General features: G+C 39.6%; 1 protein-coding gene across 3 annotated transcripts in view; it reads left to right on the top strand.

Annotated features, from left to right (window-relative positions):
* The window catches only part of Adamts20 (ADAM metallopeptidase with thrombospondin type 1 motif 20), a 158,875-nt gene that overhangs the window by 113,976 nt on the left and 28,603 nt on the right, over nt 1-16,296 (top strand). For all 3 annotated transcript variants that reach the window (XM_008826600.2, XM_029560348.1, XM_029560360.1), the window contains exons 29-31: nt 7,283-7,450; nt 13,892-14,065; nt 14,699-14,869. In XM_008826600.2, coding sequence (XP_008824822.1) covers nt 7,283-7,450; nt 13,892-14,065; nt 14,699-14,869 — 513 coding nt within the window. The remainder of the gene's footprint in view (nt 1-7,282; nt 7,451-13,891; nt 14,066-14,698; nt 14,870-16,296) is intronic.

The raw sequence follows: 16,296 nt of genomic DNA on the forward strand, positions 1-16,296 counted from the left end.
CAGTAGTGAGTGAAATTAGCATTTGCAATTTTTCTAGTCAAAGTTAATTTTGAATTCTCTTGCTATTCTGTAAACCAAATCAGATTTTTTCCCCCCAAATAACTAGTTACAGGCTCTCGAGGACTTAAATTGAAAATGATTATTAGCATGTTGCTGCCTTACTATTGCTGGGGAGATAGGGACAAATGTCCGTTCACCCCAGATGCAGCACCAGGCAGACCAGAGAAGAGATTGGACCCAAGCCTAGTTTGAGGAACCAGTGAGTTCACTGAGGTCACTTACAGGAGCATGTGTGACTGAAAAACAGTTGTGTCACTGAAAAGCCCAGCCCACAACAGGTGACAACTCCCAAAAGCTGTGTCCCCAGAGCTCCATGTGGCAGGCAGCTCCACCAGTTTCTCGTCCCCAGCAATTGTTCATCACGTATGTAACCTCAGGAGCTGACCTTTGGAGTGTAGTCACTTTCTGAGCTCCCTGAGTCTTCTAGGTTTGGCAAGCTTCTAATTTGTTAGCTTGCTGAGTCCTGGAGACTCCCCCTTCTGTCCAGGAGGGAATGTTTCCGTTCAGAGGAATTAGCAACACAGCACGGTAAATAACCATTAAAAATGAAATGCACCATCTCAGATCCTTTAGGTGTCCCCAGTGAAAAATGTGTCATTTCAGAGGACTGCTGGCCAGTACATGATCACACACTGCTCTGGTTCATGGTAGACTGGAATTATTTCTGCCTTATAGAATAAAAAATGAATGATTTATGACACATTAATTTGGAAATAAGTGATTCTGGGGTCTTTCTAGCTTCTATGTTTTTCTGCAATGTTTTTATGTTTTTATGTGTCTGTTCTTGGTTTGTTTTATTATCTGTAAGACAAAAGAGGCATAGAATAGACAGTCAACAGATACTGAGAATAGCAAAAGCAGAGCTGGTTGTAAAAAGAAATCTGTAAGAGCCAAACCTAATCTCTTCTGAGTTGGACATCGTGTAACCTCTATATGCAACATAGTTTTCAGAAAGGAAATGATGTTCATGCTCGGTATTAAGAAACAGGCAGAGATGTGCTGGGCAGTGGTCTTGGTGAGGGAGGACTGTCCTGTGCTGAAGTCCTGAGCTGTGAGCAGGGCGCTTTCCAGGAAGTGACATTCGTGTGCTGTCTCTCATCCTCTCTGCTCCGTCTCTGCTAAGGGTGCAGTTATGCAAAACATTTTTAAGTCTGCCATACATAAGATCAGTGTGACGTCCTGTAGTTCCTTTCTGATTCTTTATTGACTAATATGTTTTTTTTGTATTTTGCATCAGCATTATAAATGTTCTTAGAGTTTTCTTAGTTTAGTCATTCTCTGTAAAATAAAATTTTCCTTTTGCTTTCACAAAGTTATTAATGTCGCATCTAGAAATGAAGATCTATGCAGCAAAGTTTACTCCTGACTGCTATAGAATGGAACAGATGAGAATCAGGGCTGTTCTGTCATTACTAGTCAGCCTGCCTGTTAATTCTTCCAGTGCCTAACCTTACAGCAGCTGACAGAATAAACGCAGGTCTCAAATAAACAGCAGTTTGTGAAAGTCTGAAGAGGCAAATCCTTCCATTTGTTAGCTCAAACCAAGCTTCTTTTCCTTATTTGGTTTTGTCCAGCAATTTATTTTTCTAGAATTAATTGTCAAACTCTCCACAATTAAGGCCACTGATTTTTCTGTGGTCCGTACCTAAAATATCACAAATAATTTTATTCTATAATTATGTACAGCTCTTCTCTAAAAAGAATATACATGTTCCAATGTTAATCCTATTATGAATTTTCTTGGAATGGAAAGTCCCTGGTCAACCTGAATGGCTCTGAGAGTCTTTCGGTTTTAATGTTTGCACTTGTACGTTTGTTTCAAATGCTCTGCTTTTTCTTAGACATTTGTCTGATCATTTGTAAGAACCATCGGTTCAGAATGCTTGCGTGACTATTTACTGTCACCACTTATGAAGCAGATTGCATCTGGTATCTTTCATTCCTTAGCAATCGTGAACCACTCTCCACAATCAGAGGACAGGGAAGGAATGAAGATGGGGAAGGCAAGAGAGAGGAGAGGAGGTGTGCTCAGAGCATGTTGCAGGCATGTGCAAAGAAGCCCTAGTGCACCCAACTCTCCAGAATAAGTACTATGCAAGTGCTGAAAATGGAAATTTCATCAGGAGTTTAAGACTGTTAACGAGGCGACATGGACATGACCTTTAAGAAAAAAAGTATTTTGAAAAGATTGCTAGAGAGGAACTGCATAGTGTTGATAAAATGGCAAGATGATCAGAAGATGTGAGAGAGAAAAACGGAGGGAGGAAGGAAGATATTCCAGTAGCGGGGGAAAGAATTGCTTTTCTCGGGTTTCCTATGAAATGGGCCACTTTGTGCAGCCTTTAGAATTTGGATTGTAGCGTGGCTTGGAGAAGGAGAGTAACATTTCATTATTGTTTATCTCTGCCCTTTCCAACTAAAACATAATTCTTTGCATAGCGTCCTCTCTTTTGCTGTAGAGGAATTCCCACATGGCATTCATCAGGCAGATAAAATAATGCTGTTACCCTTCCTTAGATCTGAGGAAAACAGATCTGCACTTATTCAGATCTTGAGAAAAAAGGGTTTTTCTTTCAAAGTCCATCCAAAGCATAAATTATTTTGCAAATCTTTGATTTTGTAATTTTCCTTTCTTAGTTACAGGACACACACACACACACACATACACACATATACACACACACACATATATTGCCTTGTGGTTGAATTTAGGACATTCAAAGAAGTGAAAATATTTTAAAAGAACCTGGGAGTTAATCTAGGAAAGAAAATGATGAACATCATTGAACATTAAAGTGAAATCAATTATATTGTGTCTCAAAATTTTCATGATGATGAGTACCATAATATAATGTTGGAAGAGTGTCTTGAATAAAATTTGCTGGATCACAGGCCAAGAAGAGTCCAAGTTAAAGACAGTAGCAAGGTTCTGTCGGTTCCTCAGGAAAATGACACTTAAACTAATGCCTAGTAAGTTTAATTTTATAAAAATTTCCTTATAAAACATGCAATACATTGACGAAATTTGTTACTTAGTTATGCTTAATAATCTGGATTAGATTAATCAAAATCTAAATTAATCTAGTAAATTTAAAATAACGTGGAAGAGAAAGAACGAAGATGATCTAGAGTTATAGAGTAGGAGACTATTCAATTTTCTGAAGATTAGCCGTTCAGTTTTTCACATATCTGAGTTTGCATTACCTTCAGAAGTATTGCACATAGATGAAATATGTTGCTGAATTCTAAAGTCAAACCTCAAGTTTAATCTCTTCTGTTCTATATATTTTGTAAACGTGTGGGTCATTCTTCTTAGAAATAAACAATTTTCTGTAAGTTAACTTACCAATTCTTGGGTTCTTGGCACTGTTAAAAAAAACCTTGAGAATTTTATAAAATAGACAAAAATGTCAATATCTGGTTAAGAAATCATGAGGAAATGTATAAGATCCTCCATGTTGCCTTGAAGAAACAGCTTCTCTTTTAAGACTCAGTGTCGATATCACTCGCCTAAGAACTCATGTCATCTGGAGTTTGTATGATGAGCTTATAAGCACTTTGATGCTTAATGAGCCTGCATATGAATACTCATAATAAATGGATGCTTTTTTTCCAAAAGACCATAATTTGAAATTTAGAAAAGCAATACAAATCTAAGAAGAAAAAGCTTCTATGCAAGGTACTCAACACAGTCCCCAATTATCTTCGCTTGATATTTGATATTTGATGATTATTAGTGTGTAATGTGTTATATTTAGAACACAAACAGTGAGGAAAGGAAAAGACAAGGACAGGAGCATCGAAGCAGCAGGATGAGACTAGCACACAGGCAGGTCGGATTTGGTGAAAGGAATACGGTGTTACCTTAGGACAGCGTGTGAAGGTTCCCTACAGACTTCACAGAGTCGAGTGGGAGGAGGGATCATCCAGGCAGGATATCGTAAGTCTTAGTAATCAATCATGGGTTCCTTGCCTATACAAATGAGATGTGGTATTGCAAATAATATAGAAGGCTAAATTATTCCCCAATTATTTATATATGTATATATATTTGTTTTTAAAGATTTTTAAAGTATGTGTATGCGAGTGTGTCTGTGTATATGTATATGCACATGTGTGCAGGTGCCTGCAGAGGCCAAGAGAGGGTGTCACATTCCCTGGAGCTGGAATTACAGGCAGTTGTGAGCCACCCCCACATGGGTGCTGGAAACTAAGTCCTCTGTAAGAGCAGAACATGCTCTAAAGTTTATTTTTTTGCCAGGTATAGTGGCACACAACTTTAATCCCAGCCCTTGGGAGCAGAGGTAGGTAGATTTCTGTGAGTTCGAGTCCATCCTGGTCTACATGGCAAGTTCCAAGCTAGCCAGAGCAACATAGTGAGACCCTGTCTCAAAAAAAATTACTTTATTTATGTGTATGTGTTGAATTCTGGGACAGGGAACTACAACCTTTCCTGGGGCATCCAGCTGGTTATGTGGGTGTTAGGATCCAATTTCTGGTCCTCGTGGTTGAGTACTGAGAACTTTTGACTATTGAACATCCCTCTAACCCCACTAATTGTATATTTTTTGAAGTTTACAGTATTTTTTAAATTTTTAAAAATTTTTTATTTTTAATTATTTATTTTTTTAGAAGAAGCATTTCATTACAGCTTTAACATATTCAGTAACAATTTCCAGAACTAGGATGCATATCTTTCAAAAGTGGCTGTAAAATTTTAGGTTTACAGTTGAATTAATATGTTTATACAATATTGAACTCAGTATAAACCCTGTACAATATAAAATTGAATGAGTTTTTACCCTTTAAAGAAGATCTCCATTTCATTTTAAAATATGCTGTTTCCTACATTTTTAAAAATTATTTAATAACCACATACTTAGAAGAAGCATTTCACTACAACAGCATTGACACATTCAATAACAATTTCCAGAGCTAAGATGCATTTTTCAAAACTGGCTGTAAATTTTTGTTTACAGTTGAAGTATTACAGTTATACAATATTGTACTCAGTATAAACCCTATAAGACATAAAATTAAATGAGATTTTTAACCTTTAAAAAAGATCTCCATTTCATTATCAAAATACATAGTTTCATACAGAAAAATTCATTTTTAATGCAATTGACGTTAAGATGTTTGCACATGTGTTTCTAATCTCTATATATCTGGTTATTACTAGTCAGAGTTGGTTACTTTCTGACTCAGTGTTAGTAGCAAAAATAATGAGTCTTTCTGCAAGGAACAATATGTTCCAAAATGAAATGGAGATCTTTTTAAAAGGTTAAAAACTCATTCAATTTTATGTCTTACAGGGCTTATACTGAGGTCAGTATTGTATAACTGTATTAATTCAACTGTGAACCTAAAAACTTGCAGCCACTTGTGAAAGAGATGTACTCTTGCTCTGGAGTGTGTTACTTAATATGTTAAAGCTGTAGTGAAATGCTTCTTCTAATCATGTAGTTATTAAATTTTTTTAAATGATTAAAAATAATAATTCTTCAAAGCATAAAATTTGCTCCTTAATAATTAGTAGATGTGAAAAATATTACTATTGAAAGCTACATCACCTCTACTAATTAACATGAAGTAATTTTTTATGCTTCCTCCTCAAATATGTCTTTTTTTGAATTTGTTGATTTTTTTTGTGTGTGTATATCTATGGGGTCTCTCCCTTTCCTCATGGGTCATTGGCCACCGGTCCACAAGGACAAAGGGAGCAGAAGTGACGAACGGGCTCAGGGACGGCCAGTGAGCACTGACGGAAGAAAGCCCTTCCGGGGAGGCAGGTTCAATGATACAAACAGCTCCAGACTCTGTGTAACAGCTCCGTTTATTCAGTGGGGGTTAGGGAAAATACAGTGTGGAGGCAGTAGCCAATGCTTCAGCTGATAGGTGCTCATAGTATGCTTTATTTACATGTGGCAGTAGGCTCCTATCATCCAACTATCGGGAATGCCTAATTATCATATAGAAAAAACCTGGGGGTAGTTTTTACTCCAGGTAACTATGCCAAAGGTATGTTTTAAATGAGGCCAAGCATCCACGCTTGGCAGCACTTTCCAGGTAAGTCAGGCAGGAAGACCCTGCTGAGAAAGGAGCCAACCTTACAGCAGGGTTCCCCAACATATATCATACAGAAGTCTACAGTATTTTACACATTTAATACCCTGCATTAAAAACATAAATCCACAAATTCACAATATATAAAAAAAAATCAACCAATGTTCTAACAATTCATTTTAATTTCTAAATAAAACAAATCTCAACTTGTATTTTAAAAGATTTTTTGTGTATAAATTGGAAGGCTGACAGTGAAAATCAGAGTTGACTGGGTTGAGGTCTTCCTTGTGTGAGGTGAGAGTTGGCTGGGTCGGCCTCTTCCTGTGTGAGGTACTGGCCTTGTCAGTGTCCTCTCTGAGAACTCATGAAGGAACGGGAGACAAGGAGTCCAGTGTGTGCTAAGAATTCACATGTGTGATAGGACCAGAGTAGACATTTCGTACCATTTTTATGTTCCTCTTTAGGACAAGTCTGTACGGCTGATGGTTTTGCCAGTTCTTCCAGTAGAAGAAACGATGCTAAACCAGGGCTCAGTGCCAGAGCCCAAGCTCTGCCTCCCATTTTGCATGGGCCTCGTGCACGAAATGACAACAGGCTGGAAACTGGAGTCAAATCGTTGTCTGCCTTATATTTTAAAGGATTTTATCACTTATATTAGAGAGCCGATGATGCAGATACACTTCTGCATGGATGCAGAATACAGATCAAAGGGATGTTTGAGAATCTGCTTTCTCGATCAGCTTTCTACACTGAGTGATGATGGGCTCTTTTGTTTATAGTGAGAAAATTATTCCTTGCAGTGTAGATAAATGTTCAAGATGGGACTCTCTACAGAACAGATTACAGGTTTTATTGAATTATGTATGACATGCAATTAGTTGAAGAAAGTCTTAGGAAATCTAAATCATTAGGTGCCACCAGAGTGCCTAGTACACCATTGACAATCAGTACATGTGCAAACCAGATACCTTATGATGTCAATACGAATTACTGGTCCAAGGCAGCTTGGCAAATTTCAAATTCTTACTAATTGGAAACATCAGAACACATGTAACAAAAATATTGAAGCAATGATGTTTTGATTGTTTCATTTTTTTTATTTTTTGAAGATAAATTAATACAAAATGTATTAAGTTTACTCCTATATCTTTTGTAGTGCTCAGCATCTTGTGGTAAAGGTATAAAGTACCGGGAAGTACTTTGCACTGATAGATTCCAAGGGAAATTAGAAGAAAAATATTGCAGTCATCTGCAGAAACCTCGAACTCACAAAGCTTGCAGATCTGGCCGATGCCCTTCATGGAAAGCCAACCAATGGAAGGAGGTATGTGATATTCTCCAACTGTCTGTCTGCCTATCCATCTATCTATCATCTATCATCTATCTATCATCTATCATCTATCTGTCTGTCTGTCTATATATCTATCTGTCTATCTATCTATCAGTCATATATCATGTATCTATTTGTCATCTATTCATCATCTCTAGCCATCTACATTTACATTTTAAAATCCAAATTGAGTTTTTGGTTTTGCTTTAATATTTTATTATTTTAATTTTATGTATATGAGTGCATTGCTTGCCTGTATGTAAGTGCAGCCACATTGTGCAATGCCCACAGAGGTCAGAAGAGGGCGTTGGAGTCCCTGGAACTGGACTTATGGACAGTTGATAGCCACCATATGAGTGCTGGGAACCAAACCTACGTGCTCTGCAAGAGCAGCCAGTGCACTTAACTGCCAAGCTGTCTCTCTCTCTCCCTTAGTCTTTGTTTTTAATAACCTTGTGAATTCTACTTCTTTAAGGTGTGCTTCATTTTATTAAAGATATATTTGCACTGTGTTCTGATTAATACTGTGAGGTGCTGATGCATTTGCTTTAGTTATTTGAGCTGGGCGTGGTGGCACATGTCTTTAATACCAGCACTTGGGAAGGAGGCAGAGACAGGCAGATCTCTGTGAGATCGAGGCCAGTTTGGTCCATGTAATTCCAGACCAGCTGAGGAATACAAAGAGACTCTGTCTTTAAAAAAAAAAATCTTGGGGCTGGAGAGATGGCTCAGAGTTTAGGAACACTGGCTGTTCTTGCAGAAGACCCGGGCTCGAATCCCAGCACCCACATGGCAGCTAACAACTGTCAGTAACTCCAGTTCCAGGGGATCTGACAGCCTCTTCTGTTCTCCGCGGGCATTGCACGACACAGATGCACTTACTTACATGCAGGCATAACATTCATACACATAAAATAAAAATTATAAATAAAAATTTTTTTTTTAAATCCAAAAGCCAAAACCAAAAAAAATATTTGATTTTTTTGAGGTTAGAAATTTACAAGAAACTCTGTGAATACTGGGAACATGTCACTATTGATTATCATCTTGGTAATCTAATAGCAAAATATATACAGTGATTTGTTTACTGATGGCTGTGTTTGCATCCCAAAATCTTGGATTTACGCTGACTGCATTCTAGACAGGGGGTTTCTAAATTACAGACAATATTACAATTGGAGACCGAGAATGGGTTAGAGTGAGATCTAGGTCAACAAAGAAACTAATAACCAATGAGATCCAGGCTTAGAATTACTCAGTTTGTGACAGAAAGTTGTCAGATTCCGCACCTCACATTCTCAGGGAAGAGAAGCCCAAAACCTGTAGAAGAGTTTTCTGAAGGTCACCCGACTTTTGAGTGGTACCATGGCAGCTCATCACTGACACTGAGTGAAAAATCTTCAGTTTCCTTGTTGAAACGGCTGCTTCTGTAAGTGCCATTGTGTTGGGAATCGTGGTTAATATTTGGCTCATCCCTGGGGCTAATGCATCTGTGTTTTTGATTCTATACCCTATAATAATGTATCCTCCAGCATTTGTTTCTACATTAAATTTTGGCCAAGTAAATAAACTATATTTCATGTTTCAGCAGCTGCAACTTAAAAGCGCTCCCCCTTAACCTTTTATATTTAGTGAAGGTCATTACTATTTAGAGTTGCTCAAAAAAGAACACTGGATTCATCCTGTCTCCTTCAACTTCCTTCCCACAGTGTGCTGTTACTCAGTAGGATCCCTCAGCTCCCCTACCAAGTAGCTTTTGAATCTGCATCACAACCTCCTTGGTGTCAGTGGTAACTCTATTGCTGTCTGTTCCTAGGCCTACAAAGGCCTCCTATGTGTACTTTGGCCATTACCTACCATCTTATGGTGTGAGCTCAAATATGTTTTTAATTTCATATTTTTGTTTCCCAAGTACAAAAGTGAATGAATTTCTACTTTGAGATTTCCAAAATTTTCTGACAGATTGAAACATTTTTAAATAGCAAGTTTGGGGACTGGAGAGATGGCTCAGTGGTTAAGAGCACTGGCTGTTCTGGCAGAGGACCTGGGTTCTGTTCCCAGCACCCATATGGCAGCTAACAACTGTCCACAACTCCAGTTACAGAGGATCTGAGGCCCTCCTCTGGCCTCCGAGCTCATGGCACAACACGGGGGCACTTACCTATATGCAGGAAAAACACTCATACATAGACAGTAATAAAAAAGGCATAGATACACAAAAATAGCAAGTTTTAATTTTTTGAAGTCTTTAGATTCTCCAGCAAAGGATCCAGACTCTCTCTCTGTTCTACCTGGGGAGGTGGGCTGGACATCAGGAATGGCCTTTCCTGTAAACACCTGACTGTAATAGAATCAAAATCTCATCTGTAATGAGAAACTATGAAGGATGTTTGAAGAGACGATGTCCCTGCCTTCATTTCTTATAACTCTGCCCTGTGGCCAAGTGAGGCAGCCTGGATGAACTGCAGTCCATTACGTTGGCTCAGTCCCAATAGCTGTAGAACATGTGGGCTTCCATGATTGCTTCCTCTGATTCCTCCACTAAGCCTCTGATGTGCAAGTCTACGCAATACTGTGCTCAGGAACAACTAGGGTATTTGTTTAGGTCTCTAGTCAGAATTGAATCATGTGTGCACGCACGATTGTGGGTTAGCACATTCCAGTCAATTAGTCTGTGTGATGCTTGTGCCCGAGGCCTCACAGTGACCTCACAGTGGATTTTATTTTAGATGAATTTAACATGCTTATGAAGTTTTATAAAAGTGTTAAAATAGGGCATGGATATTTTGAAGTTCAGATGTCTTTGATCTAAGTAGAAATCACATGATAATTCTTAGAAATATATGAGGATGTAAGTGCAGAACGCAGGGTAAGGCTGGAGATAACAGAGCTATAAATTATTAATGTGTAGAAAAGAGAGCTTAGAAATGTAAAGAAAAACCAGTTATGAACAGCTTCTCGGCATGCTCGTGTTTAAAAGGTGAATACAGAAAATGGAGTCTGATAAGGACCCTGAGGAGCAGCAGCATAAGAAGTAAGAGGGGGCACCTAAAACCAGAAAGTTATAGACATGGCTAGTGGGGCCCAGTGCACTGGAGAGATTAACTAAAAAGAGATGGCTCAGCTGTTAAGAGCACTTGCTACTCTTGCAGTGGACCCAAGGAGTTGAGTTCCAGCACCCACGCCCTGAGGGTCACAAATAAATATCTGTAACTCTAGTTCCAGGGGATCTGACACACTCTTTTGGCCTGTATGGGCACTATCAGAGAGAAAGAGAGAGAGAGAGAGAGAGAGAGAGAGAGAGAGAGAGAGAGACTATTGCACTGTTGTTTAGAAAATGTAACTAGTTTATCATAGTATTTTTTTAGATTATATTTTATTTGTGTGTATGTATATTCCTTTTAGGGAATATACCATGTTAAAAATATAATAGTTGACCAGGTTGTGATGGCATATACCTTTAATCTGAGCACTGGGGAGGCAGAGGCAGGGGGATCTCTATGAGATTGAGGCCAGCCTGGGATAGTCTATATAGCAAGTTCCAGGCCTGTTGGAGCTACATAGTGAGACCTTGTCTCAAAAAAACAAAACAAGCATATTATATGTATACAAACTCTGCTTGGTAGAACTTCTCACTAAGAGATGTTTTGTGAATTATTTTTTCTATGAGTTTATTTTTCAGGACTAGACTCAGAATTTTGTCCAAATAGGGCACTTTTATAAAGTAATAATTTTAATTAGAGGTTTAGAGACACTGAACTACATACATCAGATATTTAAGTCTTCCTAACATTATGCTTGATGTAAACATATATTAAGCCTTTGATAAATTGGCAAAATTTAATAGCTGAATGTCAGTGTAACTGTAGAAATACACATAATGTTCAGAAGTGAAAAACCGAAGTTTTCTTTGAAGTCTCTGGTTGCTGTTCAAACATTCAAGACACAAAACCTAAAGTCTACAGTAAATTTTAGTGAAAGTTCTGCAAGTAGAGAGAAGGAATCTGAGTCTGCTTGGTCTGCTTTGTGATATTAATTTTTTCTTATAATAAAACTGTATTTTGCAGATATCTATGACTGTTGTTAAAAAAAGAAAGAAAAGAGGGAATTAGTTTCTCTGGAATGCCTGAAAAAAAAATAGAGAACTTGAAAAGCAGCTAGCTTTTTTCTCTTAAAATATTTATGTTGATATTACTGATGGCTCTTCAAAATATTATCACCCAGTGTGGCCTCCAATCATTTCTGGAATAACAGGGAACATAAACAACCAGATTCACAAATTAAATATTCTTCAACACATCTCACTGATGTTGGCTCAAAACTCCTGATTTAATCAGTCTGTTATGGTGTGGTTGTTACTACTTGGTTTCAGAACACCTAGGACTAACATCCTAGAACTGAAGGCTTATCAAGTCTCCATCCCCCGGAGGTAACTAGTGAGAGCTCAGCAGAGCATGATGTCTCAGCTCCTCTGCCAGCACTGCTATGATTTTAATGTTTGTGTTCACCCCCAGCAGGATATTAGAGGGTTAGAGACTTTGGGAGGTAAGTTAGGAGCCCTCATAATTGGGATTAGCTTCCTGATGAGAGACTCTGGAAAGATATTGGTCCCTTCATGTGTGGGGATGCAGCAGATACGAGATGTCCTAGGGTTTCATTTTGTATTTTTGACCTGTGAGAATAAATCTCTGCTATTTATCAGCCACAGTTCTACTTTGCTTTTCTTTGCAGAAAGCGTTCTGACCAACAGCAACATAGGAAGCAAGGGTTTATTTATTTCAGTGTACACATCCATGTCACAGTCCATCACTGAGGGAAGTTAGGGCAGGACTTCAAGCAGAAACCGTGGAGGAAAGTTGCTTACTGGCTTGTGCTCACAGGTTCACATTTGGCTACCTTTTTTATCCAACCACCTGCCGAGGGGGTCACAGTCCATCACTGAGGGAAGTTAGGGCAGGACTTCAAGCAGAAACTGTGGAGGAAAGTTGCTTACTGGCTTGCGCTCACAGGTTCACATTTGGCTACCTTTTTTATCCAACCACCTGCCGAGGGATGGCACTGTCTGACAAGGGCTGGTCATCCTACATCAATCGGAAATCATGGCTATCTCTCACAGACATGGCCACAGGCCAGTCTGATCTGGGAAATTCCTCAGTTGAAGTTTCCTTTTCCCAGATAACTCTAGGTGGTATCAAGTCAACACTACAAACTAACCAGGCAGCCACCAAGTCTGAGGTATGTTTTTATAGTTATGCGAACAGACTAAGAGGGAACATGTGCTACTGCACATATCTATGTGGGGATGTGCTTGTGAACTGGGTACATGTACAGCAGGAGGAACCTTCAGGCCTGTGGTAGTAAAGCTTGTACTGCTGAGAGTGGGGTTAGGGCAGACCTGGTGAACCCTGGGAAAGAAACGGGAGGAGCTGAAGAGAGTTTCAGCCTTAGTATCTAAGTGAATGCAACAAGGTTGTCTAAATTAATTTTCACAATGACTTCTCCAGAATCTAGCCTCTTGAAATATAATCATGACTCTATAGATTGGCAAATATTTGGAACCCAACAAGTGCAAACTATAGCAGGTACTGCACATAAAAATGTGAACATAACCAAAGTCTCACAGAGTGTTGCTTATTGGGAGATAAAAGGTGTAGTGTCCTGTGTTCCAGTTCATTTAAAGCACTGTAATAGAATAGTTATGACTTTGCAGTGATTTTCATAGACATTAAGTACATTTAACTCAGAAAAGCATTATCAAATTGGGATTCATTCTAGTTTAATAATCAGTCATCAGTTATCAAAATTCAGTTCTCAGTTTCTGGAAGACTTGAGGTACTTTATGAATAACAGATAAAACACTGTGTATTTATATAGAAGTTCTAGACAATGTAATAACATTATATGGACTTTCTAATGTGTGATATAATACCAGGTGTGCTAGATAGGTTTAGTGTCAACTTGACACATCTGGGTTGAGGAAGCCTCAATTGGGGACTTGTCTTTATTGGACTGGCCTGTGGCCATGTCTATGGGGCACCTGCTTGATTTTGAGTGACATGGGAGGGCCCAGCCACTGTGGGTTATACCACCCCTGGGCAGATGGGCCTGTGTTCTATAAGAAAGCAGGCTGAGTACACACCAGGGGAGCAAGCCAGTAAGCAGCATTCCTCCATGGCCTGTGTTCCAGTTCCTGCCTCCAGGTTCCTGCCCTGAGTTCTGGGCTCCCTCAGTGATGAACTGTGACCCAGGAGATGTAAGACAAGTAAACCCTTTCCTCCCCAAGTTGGTAATGGTCAGAGTGTTTTGTCACAGCAATGAAGAAACAAACTAGAACCCCCAGAAAAGAAATAATAATGCATGATGCTCTATTTAGCTATTGCTATGTAATTTGATGTTTGGTAACCACACTGTCAGATCATCTGGTCTCCTTTGTAGTGCTCTGTGACCCATGGCTCTGGAGTGCAGCAAAGGGATGTGTACTGCAGAATGAGAGGTGTTGGTCCAGTGGCTGAAAAAATGTGTGCTCCCTCTACCCGGCCCCCTGGTCAAAGGCGGTGTTGGCATGAGGCTGGTATGAAGTACCAGTGGGTGGCAGGACACTGGCAGGAGGTGAGTATTAACAAGGACATTGGTTCGTTGGTTGGTTGGTTTTGGTTTGGTCTTTTTGAGACAGGGTCTCCCTGTAGCCCCAGCTGTCCTGGAACTCACTATGTAGACCAGGCTGGCCTTGAACTCACAGAGATCCACTTGGCTCTGCCTCCCAAGTGCTGGGATTAAAGGTGTGCACCAGCACGCCCGGCAATATTTTCTTTTTTAAAACTTTATCATTATTGTGTGTGTGTGTGTGTGTGTGTGTGTGCTCACGTGTGCCATGGCATGTATGTGGAGTTGGTTCTTGCCTTCCACCTTTCCAGGGCTTCTGGGAATTGAACTCTGGTTGCCAGGCTTGCCCGCAAGAGCCTCTATCCACTGAACCATCTTGTCCGTTCTTTTTTCTGTTCCCTTTTTTTCCTTGCCCCCTCCAACTGCCCTCCTTACCCTCCTCTCCGTGCCTCTCTTTTCTCTTTTCTTGAGACAGAAGCTGGTGTAGCCTTGACTGGCCTGGAGCTCCTGAGCCTCCTTCCTCCTCCTCCCCAAATTCTGATATTACAGACATGAACCACCATACCCAGCTTTCACCAAGCAAACGCTCAGAGATACTGCAAATAGGAAAGTGTTACTCATCTTGTCATTGACTTCCAGTGTTCAACATCATGTAAGAAAAAAGAAACATACCGGCTAGTGAAGTGCGTGAATGCACAAAACATGCAAGTGAATGAAAGTTTCTGCGATCCTTTAAGCCGACCTCTTTCAATCAAAACGTGCAGGAGTCCTCTCTGCAAGTATGTGGTGGTAACAGGAGACTCATCACAGGTGAGACCGCCTTGGTTTCTTTTCCTGCTGCTCGGATAAAATACTTTCAAAAGCAACTTAGGAGAGAAAGGGTTTCCTTTGGCTCACAGCTCAAGGATGCATTCATCATGGTCTGGAAAGGCCAGTGGCAGGAGCCGGAGGCAGCTGGTCCCATTGCATATGCACTCAAGAAGCAGAGAGATGAACTCACACTGCTTCTCAGCTCCCTTTCTCCACTTATACAGTCCAGGATCCCTGTCCGGGGAGCCAGAGGAACAGGTCTTCCCACCTCACTTAATGCAATCATGATAATTCCCCACAGGCTATCTCCCAGGTGATTTTAGAGTCTGTCAAGCTGACAATTGACACTAACTCTCACAAAGAAAAGCAAAAAAGTAGAGAAAGTTGAAATTTTTGCTCTTGCTTAAGATAGAGGGATCTATAAGTTGAAACTGAGTCCAAAACTGGCATATGCCATATGGGCACAGAATCCAGTGACATGAGTAACACAGATGAGCACTAACAGAAACATGTACGTTAAAACTATGATGCAGACTTTACGAATCCTTTAGTGAGGACTAAGAGCTACCACCAGGAGCGGTCTGGCGAATGTCCTGAATAGTCACTCATTTTACAAAACAGCTTTATTGATAGCCGGTCCACTATATGCATTTATGACATACCGTTTAAGGACCAATACATGCATACATCGGTTAAACCAGTATTATGTTCAAAATCAAGGGCATTTTCTGTCACCCCTTAAATTCCCCTCCCTCATCCTCTACCACCCAGCAGGTAACCTCAACCATTTCCTAGTGATTTGTCATCAGGTTAATTTGTATTTTTTAGGATTTATGTAAATGGAATCATATAAGATGTGCTGGCTTTTTGTCTAATAAACATAAATTTGAGGGGATTGAGTGAGATTACAGTGTGAATCAATTATATTGCTTTCTATGGCTGGGTATGTTCACTAATCTTTTCTTCCCTGATGACTCATCTGCCTTTGACCTCTATCCATGCTATTTTTGACCTCAGACATTTTGATATTCATCTTTAGATGTTTGATTTCAGCTTTAAAAATCTTTCATGTCTCTCTTTAACTCTTAAAACTCAGGAAGTGCAGTTACTATTCGTGACATTGAATGCCCGTCCTTGCCGGCCCTAATATCCATGTCTTGTGAACCATTTGTGGTCAGAAGCCAGACGTTTCATCACATGCCAGAAAGATCTGCACCTATCAGTTCTTCTCATTTCCTCCTTCCTCCAGCCCCAAACTTACTACTTTCTGTCTTTATAGAATTACTTTTGTAGGTATTTGAGTAAATGGAATGATAATGTCACACTTTTGTACCTGGTTTCCTTTGTGTATGGATTTTTTTCAAGTTTATCCATGTTATAATATCAATGAGTATATCATTCTGATGTGTAGCTGCATAATATTCCAT

This window comes from Nannospalax galili, unplaced genomic scaffold (genome assembly GCF_000622305.1).
Source record: "Nannospalax galili isolate Female #2095 unplaced genomic scaffold, S.galili_v1.0 scaffold232, whole genome shotgun sequence".
Taxonomy (NCBI): Eukaryota; Metazoa; Chordata; class Mammalia; order Rodentia; family Spalacidae; genus Nannospalax; species Nannospalax galili.